General features: G+C 42.3%; 1 protein-coding gene across 8 annotated transcripts in view; it reads left to right on the top strand.

Moving 5' to 3' along the window:
• LOC138983687 (run domain Beclin-1-interacting and cysteine-rich domain-containing protein-like) overlaps window positions 1-3,347 on the top strand; it is a 220,106-nt gene extending 216,759 nt beyond the window's left edge. For all 8 annotated transcript variants that reach the window (XM_070356975.1, XM_070356968.1, XM_070356972.1 and 5 more), the window contains 2 exons: window positions 1,431-1,503; window positions 2,623-3,347. In XM_070356975.1, the coding sequence (XP_070213076.1) occupies window positions 1,431-1,503; window positions 2,623-2,707 (158 nt within the window). In that variant the 3' untranslated portion in view covers window positions 2,708-3,347. The remainder of the gene's footprint in view (window positions 1-1,430; window positions 1,504-2,622) is intronic.
• Window positions 3,348-17,931: the final 14,584 nt, after the last annotated feature.

The following is a 17,931-nucleotide window of genomic DNA, read 5'->3' as shown; positions in this document are numbered from 1 at the left end:
CAGCAGGTTCCAAGCAAAAGCGGGACTCATCTGTAAACAACACCTGAGCCCACTGCTGACGTTGCCACCTCACATGTTGAGTGCACTAGGCTCGACGAGCTGCTCGGTGATAAGCAGTCAGGGTTGTTCCTCGGACCAAAGCACGCAAGCCAAAGTTGTGTAAGCGGTTTCGGATCGTCTGACCACTAACAACAGTGTTGATGGTAGCTTGTAGGCATTGCCTAATGTTGTTTGCCGTAGCCGTTCTTTGTTGCATGGCCTGCCTCTGAATGAAGCGATCCTCTCTTTGTGTGGTGACTCTGGGCCGACCAGAACGTTGTCGCTCCTGCACTCTTCCAGTTGCGTGGAATCTGTTTTATTCTGATGATGACAGAGGGAGCCACTGCAAGCCTCTGGGCCACTTGCCTAGCAGCAACACCGTCTTGTAGCCATCCTATTTGCCCTTCCTCTATCCAAATCGCTCAGTTTTCTTCGTGGGGGCATGTTGCTACTGTGCATAATTGTGTCAGCGTGTCAACCTTTAAACACAAGCTGGTGAGCGATGTTCATATATAGCCAGGACCCTGTTGTAGCACGTGCATCACAACCTTTTGCCCTGGCATGCGTTCCGCAAATTTCATGGGGCTATAAAAAACACCCTTTTTCTTCCAAAATGCAGAAGCTTTTGAGAAGTCCCACAAAGGGAAATAACTCTGCCTGCCAAACAAAATTCTAGGTCAAGACTCATTGTTCATTTGTTAATTCAAACACATTAATCTTTTAATTATTATGTTGATGTATAATTTTTTGGCAATTTTTTATAATTAGATACGTTTTTTTAACCGATCCTTAACTTTTTTTGAAGAGTGTATTTACACGGACATATAAAGAGAGAGAGAGAGTGTATATTATATATATATATATACATAGATAGATATATATATATATATGTCTATGTGCTCATGTAAGTATGGCTGATGGGGTCTCTGTCGACCAAAAGAGTGGGATTCCCTGTAGGTGGAGTTCCTGGAGGGGGATTCCCTGTATACAGGGAATCCCACAGGGTGGAGTTTTTCAATAAAACTTGCAAACCATACTCGAATTTCTAAGAAATATCAAAAAAGATTGATAAACATCAAATTCTACCGATGTCGCCAAGCATCACGTGACTTTCAGCGATATCAGCGACACGCTACAGGAACTAAATCCTGTGGTATTCCCTGTATACAGGGAATCCCCCTCCAGGAACTCCACCTACAGGGAATCCCACTCTTTTGGTCGACGTAGACCCCATCAGCGTAAGTATGTTTAGTTGTGCACTGAGAGTGAATGTGTATGTGTCTGCAGCTGTACGATGTCAGTGTTTGCGGTGTACGAATACACCAAAAGGAACGGTGTATGTATATGTGGATCGTGTGTTTGAGAGTCTTAAGACCAATTGCTTGTTGCAGTTTGTCAAGCCTGTTACCACAAGTCATGCTACATTCCTGGCAAGTGTCCAAAGTGCAGTCGCATTGAACTTCGGTATGTGAATTGACAGTAGGGTTGGGATTGATCGAGTCCAGATGTAGTGTTGGGACCAATCTGGCAATCATCATTTACCAGCGAGGGATCCTCTTTTGCTTTTCACTTTTTTTCTCATACAAGTAAAGGCATTGTTACTTGGTTGCCTTTGTAGTGTAAGCATCATAATCAAGAGAGGCCAGATCAAGCTCAACTACTGGAGGAAAATGAGGGCTCTAAATGTTGACAACTGTAGGTTAAAATATGGATCTTGTATCCTGCGATAGAATCACAGCCATGTGACAAGGGTGCTTGCTACTATACTGGGAAGCAGGAAATTGTAAGCAACAGACTAAAGTTCCATTGCAGTGTCTGGCAATCTCTAGAATAAAAATAAACCGCCCCACTGTCACCCCCTGGTCTGAATCATTCTAATCCACGCTGAAATTGAAATAATTCTCAAGCACATAGCATTAACTGATAGGTCTTTCCAAATAGTCTAATGCAGTGGTATTTCCCCTAATGGCTCCCTCAAAAATAAAATCCACAGTTCCAGTGTCTCTATGTTAAATTATAATAAATAGATGTGATGCATACATGTTCAATGAATATAAAAGCAACATTTATTACAAACACTTTCAGGCATTATCATAGTCACGCTCACAGTTCTAGCTGCTGGTTTGACCCCACACGATGCAGATTTGTACATAGGTACATTAGTCAGCCCTTTTGATCTGACTGCTTCTGAGATCTGTTTCACTGGTAGAGAAGAATGAAAAAGCACAACTTACTTTGACTGTGAAGTCACAAGAAATGAAAAGTGCAAGACAAAACAAGCATTAACGACAGAGTGGAGCATCTTGGTATATCGGTTTAGAACAATATTAGATGTTTGGTCGCTTTTCGACAGACCAGCTTTTTGTGTTTTAATTGGGCCCTTCTGTTTTTGTCTGGTCGATTTTGAGTGATACGGCCTTAACTGGCAAATACAGTTTTTAATGAAATTACATGAGAATTAAAGCTTTCATTTGGGTGCGAAATTTTTTGCAATAATTTGTTGGCCAATTTAAGTATAGATTGTATAGATTGATTAGATAGATATATATGTATATGATATCATGTTATTTTCTGTGTTTACAGACGCAAGCGTCAGTCTCAGATGTCTCCGGTTGAAACTCTCAAAAGAACAGTGTGGGAAGGAGGTGGAACCAGAGACAGTGATTAATCAACTTGAACTGAAATAGTGATGGTAAAATAAAACTGCGCTGGACTCTGTGATTGTGCTGTGCTGCCCACAGGGTTGAAATCACTTGACTAGTGGCCGTTGCAGAGCAACCTGATCACTTCTTAAGTTACAACTTGTTATACTGTGACACACTGCAGAGCGCATGTGTTTGATAAAACTACTGGTGATGTACCAGGCTACAAACAGCAGTCAGTAATCTGTGATAAACTGGACACAAGGAACAATGTTTGCCAGACACGGTGATCAATTACATCATGTTCTTGACCTGTAGCTGGATTGCCAAGTAAAGCAAGCCCAGCATGTGATGCAGGTACACTCTGGTTTTTGTCCAAACACAAGGGGCTACCAGGTGAAGTGCTTAACTTTAGTGGTCATCAAGCGTTGGGTGATAGCAAAGTGATCCTGTGAATAGATAAAAATTTTAAAGTGTGACACATTTCTGCCTGACAAAAAAGAGAGGCCAGGCTGTCAGGAAGACGTTCAGCACCAACATGGATCCACATCAATTTGTTCAAATGATACAGGCAATGTTGGTAAAGACACAGGGTTCCTTTATTCACAAACTTTTGTTCCCAGTGTAGTAGGCAAGAAGTGATAATTAATAAATCAGTTGTCCTTGCTTCTGTGTTACTGCAGTCATTGCTCCTACCTCCTGCTCACTTCTCTTCTCTTCTCTTTATGCTAAAAGTGACATGCTTGTTGTCTTGCACCTAGTGAGGACGGGGTGCAAGTAAGGGCCCTGTATCTTAGGTCTCGTGTTAACTTTGCTGGCCCACTGTTCATGTGTTAGGTTGGTCATGTTGAAAGGTCCCTACGCAATGTGGCATCTTGTATTTATAAGATGTCACTAACATACATCATTTCAGCAATGACACTGCTTTTTATGTTATGATACAACTGTGGTCTGTGTATTTTGGGGAAACAACAGCTAGCACTTCCAAATGCAGGGAAAGAATGAAACAAAGCGAACTTCAATGGGAGAGTTTGCTACAGTTACCTCCCTTTACTACAACAATTGATTTATCGTTTGAATTATTCGTGGGAAGAAACTCACCCACATTGGATTTTTAAAAAATTTTTTTTTTTACCTCAGTTGCATGCAGGGTGCAGAATTTTATTAAAATATGGTCATTTTACAATTACCCTTATTCTCGATCAATATGTGTCGCAAATCTAACTCTGAATTAAACATGCACACAATTTGTATTGGTTTCCCGTATCTGAATTTTCCCACACACATTTTTGCCACAATAATAAGTAAAATAATATAATTTACTAAATTGCTTGACATACCAGGTGTTTTCATGTATTCTAACAGTGCTGTTTGAACATCAATTTTTATATTAATATTATACTGCTGTCAATACCTTATTGGTAATTCTTTCTCAAATTGGATGTATAGCAGAACATTCATAAAAGAAATGTTCCACAAAATCAATCTTATCTGGACAGAATGAGCATTTGTTATTCATTCTAATTCCCATTTTACACAACAAAGTAGTAGTCGGATATATTAGTGCAGTATCTTCCAGTGCAATTCTCTCAGTCTTGATTCTTAAGATACATTCCAATGCCATCTAGTTATTTCTATATAAAACTTATGCATCCAGAAATTCAGACAACAAGGGTTGTGTTTGGTTTTAAATGTAATCTATAAGAACGTGCTGTAAATAACTCTTTATGGTCGAAAAGCAGAACATTGTTTTCATTGGATTGCATGAGCATATACGCCGGGTATCTTTTCGTAAACGAGGTAACAGCAGTCTTTACCACATTATACTCTAACATCAGTGAAGGATAAGTACCCACTTTTACTTTAATCTGTTCTGGGGATAACAGCCTGTTATTAACACATATATCAGCAACTAATGCGATCCCACATTTAGTCCATTTCTTAAAAAATAACACATTATTTCGGTACATAATGTTTTTGTTATTCCAGACTGTTACTAACAGTGGGTTCTCTATTTCTGTGTGGGTGTTATTCCCCCGCGGGTTAGGGGGAAGAATTTACCCGATGCTCCCCAGCATGTCGTAAGAGGCGACTAACGGATTCTGTTTCTCTTTTTACCCTTGTTAAGTGTTTCTTGTATAGAATATAGTCAATTTTTGTAAAGATTTTAGTCAAGCAGTATGTAAGAAATGTTAAGTCCTTTGTACTGGAAACTTGCATTCTCCCAGTAATTAAGGTAATATATTGTACTACGTTGCAAGCCCCTGGAGCAAATTTTTGATTCGTGCTTTTGTAAACAAGAAACAATTGACAAGTGGCTCTATCCCATCTCTTCCCTTTCCCCGTCGCGATATAACATTCGTGGTTGAAAACGACGTTAAACACCAAATAAAGAAAGAAAGAATAGCTTTATTTTATTTTTCAAATTCAAGTCAAAGCATAACTTACCCCTCGCTATGCTCGATCCCAACCACATTGCTTCTGTCTTTCTTGTATTTATCTCAAGACCGGAGATACTTGCAAACTGTTCTAAAATGTCCAAAGCAAGTTTAATATCGTCTCTGTCTCGTAAAAACAGTGTCACGTCATCCTCATACAGCGCTATTTTCAACAATGCATAAATATCTTCACTTTTGTTGATTGGTATACCATGAACTCCGTTTTTCCCTCTCATTTTAATGGCGAATAATTCAATACCGAGTATGAAGGCCAAAAGAGAAAAACAGCATCCCTGTCTAATCCCGCCTTCTATCCTAATTTCTTCGCTAAGCCACCCACCGTATCCAATGCAGCTCCAGCTTTCTTTCATAAGTATCTCTACCCATCTGACAAATTCGTTGCCAAACCCAAACTTGGAAAACACATATGTCATGTACTCTTGCGATATCAAATCAAAAGCTTTCTCATACTCAGCAGCAAGCATGGCTCCAGGTATATCATTTTGTTGAGCACTGTATACCACATCAACCATTCTCAGTAGGGACGCTATGTCCCGCCCCTTTAAAAAAGCAACCTGGTCAGGCTGTATAAGGCTGTCACTACACTTTGCATTCTTAACGCTAAACATTTAGCCAACACTTTATAGTCAGCATTTGTTAACGTGATTGGCCTCCAGTTATTCAAATTTTCTCTTGGGAGTTCTTTTCCTTTGTGTATTAAGGTTATTACTCCTGCGGATTGAGAATATGATAGGTTCCCTTTCTGAAATGCATAATTATACGAATTCACAATAACATATTTCAATTTAACACAATTAATTATAAAATTCCACCGTTAATCCGTCTAATCCTGGTGCCGAGCCGTTATTTAATGTCATCAGGGCTCTAGCCGCTTCTTCTACTGTAATTAGTCCTTCACAACTATCTCTCTCTACATCATTTAATTGAGGTACTTCATCTCCCTCAATAAACGTATCATCTCTTCCAAAAAGACCTTCTTTCTGAACTTTTTTCTTATAACATTTCAAAAAATGCTCTTTCTGAGCTTCCAAAATGAGTTTTTGGTCTGTTAGTACGTACATTTCTGTCTTCTGTGGTCAAAACACTCACAACCTTCGAATTCCCTCTACTCTTTTCTAAATTAGGAACACACTACAACACACGGGGCGGGGATGTAGCTCAGTCGGTAGCGCGCTGGATTTGTATCCAGTTGGCCGCTGTCAGCGTGAGTTTGTCCCCACGTTGGGCGAGAGATTTATTTCTCAGAGTCAACTTTGTGTGCAGACTCTCCTCGATGTCCGAACACCCCCGTGTGTACACGCCAGCACAAGACCAAGTGCGCACGAAAAAGATCCTGTAATCCATGTCAGAGTTCGGTGGGTTATAGAAACACGAAAATACCCAGCATGCTTCCTCCGAAAGCGGCGTATGGCTGCCTAAATGGCGGGGTAAAAACAGTCATACACGTAAAAGCCGTGGGAGTTTCAGCCCATGAACGAACAAACAAACAAACAAACTACAACACACTACAAAACACGACATTACAATACAATACTCTACAACACACTTCAAGATGCTACAACACACCACAAAAAAACTAAAAAACACTACAACACATGACACTACAACACAACTCACTACAACACAACACACAGCAACACAACATACTAAAACACCCTACAACACAACACACTACAACACATTACAACACACTAAAACACAACAGACTACAACACACTTTAACATACTACAACACACTTGAAAATTCTACATCACAACACACTGCAGCACAACACACTTCAACACACTACAACACAACACACTACCACACCACACCACACCACACAACAACCAACACAACAACCAACACAACAACCAACACAACAACCAACACAACAACCACCACACCACCACCACAACCACAACACCACACCACACCGCACCACACAACAAACACCACACCACACCACAACACAATACAACACCACAAACACCACAAAACAACACCAAAACAAACACAACACCACAAAACAACACCAACACAAACCAACACAAAACACAACACAACACCACACAAAACCACAACACACCAACACAACACAAAAAACACAACAACACCAACACAACAACACAAACACCAACACAACACCACAAAACAACACAAACACAACACAAACAACACAACCACCACCACACCACACAACACAACAACACCCAACACACCACACCACACCCACACCCACAAAACACACACCCACAACACCCACACCACACAAACACAACAACCACACAAACACAAGCATAACTACCACACAAACACAACAACCACACAAACACATCACAACACACCCCACCACACACCCCACCACACGCACCACACCACAACTACAACATAACCACAACACAACACAAACACAACAACACCAACACAACACCACAACACAAACACCACACCACCACACAACACAACAACAACCACCAACATACCACACCACACCACACCCACAAAACACACCCACACAAACACAACTACACAAACACAACAACCACACAAACACAACAACCACACAACCACACTATACCACACCAACACAACAACACAACCACACTACACCACACCACACAACACCAACACCACAACAACATGGCACGGCAAGGCACTGCACGGCACGGACACAGACACAACAAACACGGCACAGACACAGACACAACAAACACAATACCACAAAACCACACCAACACAACACCACACAACACCACAAAACACAACCACCACCACACCACACCACACCCACCACACCACCAACAAACACAACCACCACCCCACCCCACCACACCACACCCACAACACGCCCACAACACACAAACACAACAACAACAAAAACACAACAAACACATCACACCACACCACAACACAACTACCACCACACCCCTCCCCACCCCACCACACCCCTCCCCACACCCATAACACACCCACCACACAAACACAACAAACACATCACATCACACCACACACAACACCACACCACACCAACACAAACCACACTACACCACACCAGAACATAACACACAACACAACAACAACACAACAACAACCACCATCTCGGATGAGACGAAAAACCGAGGTCCCTTCGTGTACACTACATTGGGGTGTGCACGTTAAAGATCCCACGATTGACAAAAGGGTCTTTCCTGGCAAAATTATACAGGCATAGATAAAAATGTCCACCAAATACCCGTTTGACTTGGAATAATAGGCCGTGAAAGGTGAATGTTCGCCTAATAGGCTTGAAGTTTGCTGGTCAATGTCTGTTTGTCTGTCTGTCTGTATAAAATTCCATTTCAAACGGCAGAAATTAATATGTAAAGCGCGGAGAGCACAGTTGTGGTTCGCGCTATATAAGCTTTCCATAATAATAATAATAATAACACAACACACCACACCACACCACCGCACCACACAGCACAACACAACAAACAACACACCACACCTCAAACACACCACAACACAACACACACAAAAACCACCAACAACACAACACAAACACAACAACACCAACACAAACATGTACAACACAACCACAACACACCACATCACACCACACCACACCCACAACACACACACACACAACACCCACACCACACAAACACAACCACAAACACCACACCACACACACCACAACACAACACAAAAACAAAACCACACAAACACAAGACAACAACAACCACCAACACAACAGACCACACCACATAACACCACACACACCCACACCACACAAACACAACAACCACACAAACACAAACACATCAACACACCAAACCACACCACACCCATCACACCACACCACAAACACAACACCAAACCAACAGCAACAACACAACACAAACACACCAACACAAAACCACACCAACTGTCACAAGCAGCTGTAATTTCTTTCGTATTATATGCAATCATTGCAAGCGCCTGTTCTTTGTGCTGTCGTTTACCTGCCAGGTGAGACAGCTAGCACTCGTATAGTTTTCGTGCGGCACGGTTTTCTCTAAATTCTAGTGTAACGGGTGTATCTCAGGTGTGCTGTAGTGAGCAGTAAATTCAGTTGTGTGTCAGTTTTATTCATTCTTGCCGTAGCCGTTTACAGGGCTAGTAGTCTGCGTTCCAGACTGGAATCCGTTCTTCATTTGAACGTTACTTTTGCTTTCATAGAGCAAAAGGGAGCTGTCTTCATTTGACAGGGGAATTTCGTGTATGCTTTCATGCAACCAGGATGTGGTGCGTAATTCTTTTCTATTGTTTTCGGTGTAGTTTAGGCTGTTTGTGTGGTACATGTTTGTTTCGTGTCTGTGCGTTTCTTATATGTTCAGGCTAGTCAGTCAGGTATTTCGTTTAAAGAAGGTTAGTTTTATTAGTATTGTTAGTTATGTTAGTTATCAATTTTGAATATGGTCTGTGCATTATGATAACTTGTGTATGTAAAAAGACGGAAAGCTATTTTCGTGTTACATGTTTGCATAACTTCTGCCAATTATTAAACATGTAATGAATTGGTAGAACGTTCATAACATATGAAGTATTTGTGCGAGTGTGTGAGAGTCATAGAGGCTTTGTCCATTCTTTCCTGCATTGGGTTTGATATATGGGAACGGATAAGCGATGTGAGTTAACCATGGACTAAGAGCAATGCTAACCATTTCAGGTTGCGGTTTTCTTGCCGAGGAGTGATGGAGATGATCCGCCAGCCCAGTCAAGCTAAGCCATTCTACTGTTGAGGGCTGCTATGGACTCGCTTCGCATGGAACTCGTGCTACAGCTGAGGGCTGCTATGGACTCACTTCGCCAGGAACTCATTCTGCGCTCGTGACGTCATTCGTCTTCGGGGCATCTACACCCAGGATCTCGCTTCACTTCAAGTCACTGTCAGACCTGCTGGACGGTAACTCTTCCGCTAAATCCGTCCCCTAAAAATAACTCATGCAGGAAGTGTAATTTCAGTGTATGATGGAGTGATAGCAAGAGGGTGTGTTTGCGAGGTAGAGATTTGATGTGAGTGAATGAGAGTAATTAGAGTGTAAACGTTAATTATCTTTGGCAAGGGATTGGGGTTATTTGATGTGTAAATGTGAGTTTTGAGTGTTTTGTTTTGTTCAAGAAACGTATAAACTTCATTTATTGTGTTTTGTACCTTTTTACAGTTTGAGAGAGAGAAAATTCTGTGAGTTTGTGGATGACAGACTGCGCATATGTGTGTGTGCATATGTGTGTGTGACACCAACAACAACACAACAACAACAGCACACCACCCCACATAACACCACAACACACACACCCACACCACACAAACAACCACATCACCACACCACATCACAACACACTACACCACACCACAACAACACAACACAACCACCACACCACACCAAACACCACCACCAACAACACACCCACAACACACACACCCAAAAAACACCCACACCACACAACACAACAACCACACAAACACAACAAACACAACAACCACACAAACAACCACCACAACAACCACACAATCACATCACACTACACCACTCCACACAACACCACACCAACACAACCACACTACACCACACCAACAACACAACACCACACCTCACACCACACCACACCAACAACACAACCACAAACACAACACAACTACCTCCACACCACACCACACCCACAAAACACCCACCCACACCACACAAACACAACAACCACACAAACACATTACCACACAAACACAACTACACAAACACAACAACCACACAAACACAACTACACAAACACAACCACACAAACACAACAAACACATCACAACACACCACACCACACCAACACAACCACACTACACCACACCGCACCACAACAACACAGCACAACACAACAAACACAACACAAAACAACAACAACAACCAACACACCACACCACACCAAACCCACAACACCCACACCACACAAACACAACAACCACACAAACACAAACACAACTACCACACAAACGCAACAACCACACAAACACATCACAACACACCCCACCCCACCACACACAACACAACACGCACCACACCACAACTACAACACAACCACACTACACCACAACACAACACAAACACAACAACACAAACACCAACACAACACAACAACCAACATACCACACCACACCACACCCACAAAACACCCACACCACACAAACACAAACACAACAACCCCACAAACCCAACAACCACACAAACACAATAACCACACAAACACATCACAACACATAACACAACACCACACCAACACAACAACAACACAACCACACTACACCACAACAACATGGCACGGCACGGCACTGCACGACACGGACACAGACACAACAAACACAAACACAATACCACAAAACCACACCAACACAACACCACACAACACCACAAAACACAACCACCACCACACCACACCCACAACACACCCACAACACACAAACACAACAACAACAAAAACACAACAAACACATCACACCACACCACAAACACAACACAACTACCACCACTCCCCTCCCCACCACACCACACCCCTCCCCACACCCATAACACACCCACCACATAAACAACAACCACACACCACACCACACCAACACAAACCACACTACACCACACCAGAACATAACACACAACACAACACAACAACACAACAACCACCAACACACCTCAGCACACCAACAACACACACACCCAAAAAACACCCACACCACACAACACAACAACCACACAAACACAACAACCACACAAACACAACAACCACACAAACAACCACCACAACAACCACACAATCACATCACACCACACAACACCACACCAACACAACCACACTACACCACACCAACAACACCAACCACACCTCACACCACACCACACCAACAACACAAACACAACACAACTACCTCCACTACACACCCACAAAACACACACCCACACCACACAAACACAACAACCACACAAACACAACAACCACACAAACACAACAACCACACAAACACAACAACCACACAAACACAACTACACAAACACAACCACACAAACATCACAACACACCACACCACACCAACACAACCACACTACACCACACCGCACCACAACAACACAGCACAACACAACAAACAACACAAAACAACAACAACCACCACACCAAACCCACAACACCCACACCACACAAACACAACAACCACACAAACACAAACACAACTACCACACAAACGCAACAACCACACAAACACATCACAACACACCCCACCACACACAACACAACACGCACCACACCACACCACAACTACAACACAACCACACTACACCACAACACAACACAAACACAACAACACAAACACCAACACAACACAACACAACAACAACCACCAACATACCACACCACAAAACACCCACACCACACAAACACAACTACACAAACAACAACCACACAAACCCAACAACCACACAAACAACAACCACACAAACACAATAACCACACAAACACATCACAACACACCACACATAACACAACACCACACCAACACAACAACAACACAACCACACTACACCACAACAACATGGCACGGCACAGCACTGCACGACACGGACACAGACACAAGAAACACAAACACAATACCACAAAACCACACCAACACAACACCACACAACACCACAAAACACAACCACCACCACACCACACCACACCCACAACACACCCACAAACACAACAACAAAAACACAACAAACACATCACACCACACCACAAACACAACACAACTACCACCACTCCCCTCCCCACCACACCACACCCCTCCCCACACCCATAACACACCCACCACATAAACAACAACCACACACCACACCACACAACACCACACCAACACAAACCACACTACACCACACCAGAACATAACACAACACAACACAACAACCACCAACACACCTCAACACACCACACCGCACCACACAGCACAACACAACAAACAACACACCACACCTCAAACACACCACAAACACACCACAACACAACACACACAACAAGAGACGAAGCCTTCACGGCTCACGTAAGAAATCGACAAACAGTAACACAAACTCAATCACTCCGTCACACATACACACACACAGTAAGCTTACCGTTGCGATATAACCTTGAACGGTTGAAAACGACGTTAAACACCAAATAAAGAAAGAAAGAAACAGTAAGCATAAGTGATACGGTGCAAGAGTGCGAGACACTAGATCTAGAGGGAACATGTCAATGCGTCCCAATACCATTACGTCCCAGTACCATTACGTCCCAGTACCATTACGTCCCAGTACCATTGCGTCCCAGTACCATTGCGTCCCAATACCATTGGGTCCCAGTACCATTGCGTCCCAGTACCATTACGTCCCAATACAATTACGTGCCATTGCGTCCCCGTACCATTAGGTCCCAATACTAGTGAATTTAATTTCTGAGATGTTACTGTAGCAGTGTAGCGACACGTTTTGTAATAAAAGTGCGTTTTGTAATAAATGTATTACAAATAGTCAGTTCGGATTACACAATGCTAATTACAAAACGCGTTCAACACGATTTGTAATAAAAATTGTGTCGGTACATAGCAGTATTTCACAAATAAAAATAAAATAAAAAGATGTGTACCGGTTAGTCGAGATGAGGTGAAGTGGAAAAAAAAAAAAAAAATAAATAAATAAATAAATAACTGTTTGATCATGGGAGAAAAAAATCCTTCACGATATAATCAGAAACTGTAAAGGATATTGCATGTCAGTTTGTTTGTTTTGAGGCGCTCCTTGCTTTATTTACAGGTTTTCTGAGGTAACCATGTTCTTTCTTTTAAAATGAACTGAAGCACGCTAACCTAAACCGAAGTGTAAAATTAATATATGCTTTAGCGGTGCTCGACACAAAGAAAAATACCGAAACAGTACAGTACACCGCTTTGTATTCCACTGTATGTAATCGAGCATGACATGACTGTAGGCTTATTTACTGAGTAGACGATGTTTAAACCCGTTTCTGAGAAAAGCTAGACTGACTGTCCAGTCATCGAACCTTCAGCACGGCATAGACACCAAGACACACAGATAGCGAAACCCATACACGCACAAATGTAGACACAGACACCTACATACATACGTACATAACACACACACACACACACACACACACACACACACACACACACACACACACACACACACACACACACAAACACACACACGCGCGCGCGCGCAAGAATATACATACATGCACAATCAGTGACATAGACTAGTTCTACATGGGACGATGTTTCAAGAACAAATCATTTCATTTTTCTTCCTGTTTAATGACTGAACAAACACAACCGTATCTTTAAAAATCAACAACTGCATATTCTGGTAAAATCTTGGTTCGTATGTACACGTTTAACATTTAACATATTACTCTGCAACCCTCCTGCGATCAAAATTCCTTTTGGATTCATAAATCGAAGACACTTGAATTAAATATTATTGGGCGAGAAACTGTTATGTTACTTTACATAAACAGGTATTGTAAGTAACACACGCCTTAAAAAAAAAAGGAACATTATAAATGCCTTCAACTAGCTGTTCTTCTTTTCTTCTCCACGATCATCATCATTATCATCATCTCCACAATCATCATCATTATCATCATCTCGTCGTCGTCATCATCATCATCATCATCATCAACATCAACAACAACAACCAACAACAACAACAACTTTTTTTTTTTTACAAAACACAATAGAAAAGAGAAAAACATAAATGTGTCAAGTAAGTGCATATACAGGCTTCAACATTATTGCTACGTAAATTTATGCAATCTTGAAGCTGGAAATTACTCGGATAATATAAGGTAAGATACTCCGTACTTATAAAATCCACTGTTCATTTTCATCCTTTCGCTGACCTACAATATCCATGCCACACACAGACACAGACACACACACACACACACACACACACACACACACACACACACACACTGCCCACCGCAGCGTTCAAGCATTGCTCAAGTAACAATTGTGTTGGGACGTAATGGTACGGGGACGTAATGGGATTCCTTTATGGGACGTATCGAGATGCAATTTTCTTGGGACCTATCGACACGCAATTTTGTTGGGACGCAATAGTACGGGACGCAATGGCACTGGGACCCAATGGTATTGGGACCCAATGGGATTGCTTAATGGGACGCAATGAGACGGCATTTTTTTGGGACGCAATGGTACTGGGACACAATGGTACTGGGACGTATTGGCATGACCCCGATCTAGATCTGTCTGTCTGTAGCCTACTTTTTAGTACTTACAGGGACTTTGATGGCCAGATCGACACTGCGCTTTCGACAGCGCTTCCTCACGCAGACACTGGAAACACGTTGTGCAGATTAACCTGTAGGAAATCTCCTTTGGTATCTTCTTTATCTATTTTTCTGGAGCTACGAAACCGAACAACGTGAAATCATGAGTCGTCTTCTTCGAATCGGCGAACTGCAGCTCGGTGATAACTGTATCTATACCACAATCCTTCACGCGATCTGACCTAATCTTGACCCCTGACCTGGTCTACATACCTCACACGACACAAATCAGTCAGCTGTTTTTACCCCCCCAAAACCCCCCACCACCCGTTTTCTTTGGATACACACTTTAACTACATACGTGCCGACAAAATGTTGATCATTGCTTCAATATTTTGAAGCTGTTGCTTGGATAATAACCAGGTAAAATTAGTATTTCGGTGTTTAGTCAAATGTTAAAGTTTCTATCACACACACACACACGCACAGACAAAGTTTATCATCGCATAGGCTACACGTACGTGAGCCAAAAACCACCAACAACACAACATAAACACAACAACACAAAACACCAACACAATCACAACACCACAAAACCACACCAACACAAACACAATACAACCACAACACACCACATCACACCACACCACACCCACAACACACACACACACAACTCCCACACCACACAAACACAACAACCACAACCACACAAACACAACACACCACACCACACACACCACAAACACAACACAACACGAAAACAACACCACAAAACCACACAAACACAACACAAGACAACAACAACCACCAACACAACAGACCACATCACATAACACCACAACACACACACCCACACCACACAAACACAACAACCACAAAAACACAACCACAAACACATCAACACACCAAACCACACCACACACATCACACCACACCACAAACAACACCAAAACAACAACAGCAACAACACAACATAAACACACTAACAAAACCACACCAACACAAACACAACAACAGCACAACACACCACACCACATAACACCACAACACACACACCTACACCACACAAACACAACCACATCAACACACCACACCACACACCACACCACACCATACCAACACAACCACACTACACCACACCAACACCACACAAAAACACAACCACCACACCACACCAAACACCACCAACACCAACACACCACACCAACAACACACCAACAACACACCACACCACAACACACCCACAACACACACACCCAAAAAAATAACCACCACACAACACAACCACACAAACACAACAACCACACAAACAACAACCACACAATCACATCACACCACACAACACCACACCAACACAACCACACTACACCACACCAACAACACAACACCCCACCTCACACCACACCACACCATACCAACCACAACACAACAACACACAACACAACACAACAACCACACAACACAACTACCACCACACCACACCACACCCACAAAACACACCCACACCACACAAACACAACAACCACACAAACACAACATTACCACACAAACACAACAACTACACACACAACAACCACACAAACACAACTACACAAACACAACAAACACATCACACCAGACCACACACAACATAACACAACACACATAACACCACACCAACACAACCACACTACACCACACCGCACCACACCACAACAACACAGCACAACACAACAAACACAACACAACACAACAACAACCAACACACCACACCACACCACACCAAACCCACAATACCCACACCACACAAACACAACAACCACACAAACAGAACAACCACAGAAACACTGGGCGGAAAAATGGAAAGTTAATTTCAATAATTTATTTTATTTATTAAGGAGATTTCTATAGCGCATAACTAAAAGCACTATGCCTGAAACCCTTCCTCTTGTATTTGATGGAACAATTCTCAGAGAAAACCACGTTCACAAACATCTTGGTGTAGTGATTCAGAGCGACTGCAAATGGGAATCACATGTTCAGTCAATTATATCAAAAATACGTGTTCTTCTCTCTTGTTTTCGGTCCTATAAGTATCGCCTTAGCCGAAAGGCACTTGAACTTATGTATAAATCTTTTATTATTCCCCATTTTGATTTTTCTGACGTCATTTGGGACAATTGTTCTGACTGATTAGCTACTTTATTAGAAAACTTGCATCTTGATGCCATAAGAACCATTATAGGTGCAGTTCGTGGCACGAGTCACCAAAAATTGTACGATGAATCAGGATTTACAACACTGAAGGAGAAGCGAAAAAGACGCAAATTGATTTTGTATTTCAAATTAGTTAATGCACGCGTGCCACCATACTTACTAGAACGTCTGCCTCCTCTCGTTGCTTCTGTGAACCCTTACCATAGACAAAGACCACTCGACAGACAGACTCCTTACTCTCGAACTGAACTGTATAAAAAGTCATTTTTTCTGTCTTCGACTTCCC

The sequence above is a fragment of the Littorina saxatilis genome, linkage group LG13 (genome assembly GCF_037325665.1).
Source record: "Littorina saxatilis isolate snail1 linkage group LG13, US_GU_Lsax_2.0, whole genome shotgun sequence".
Taxonomy (NCBI): domain Eukaryota; kingdom Metazoa; phylum Mollusca; class Gastropoda; order Littorinimorpha; family Littorinidae; genus Littorina; species Littorina saxatilis.
This window is presented reverse-complemented; position numbering and strand designations above follow the sequence as displayed.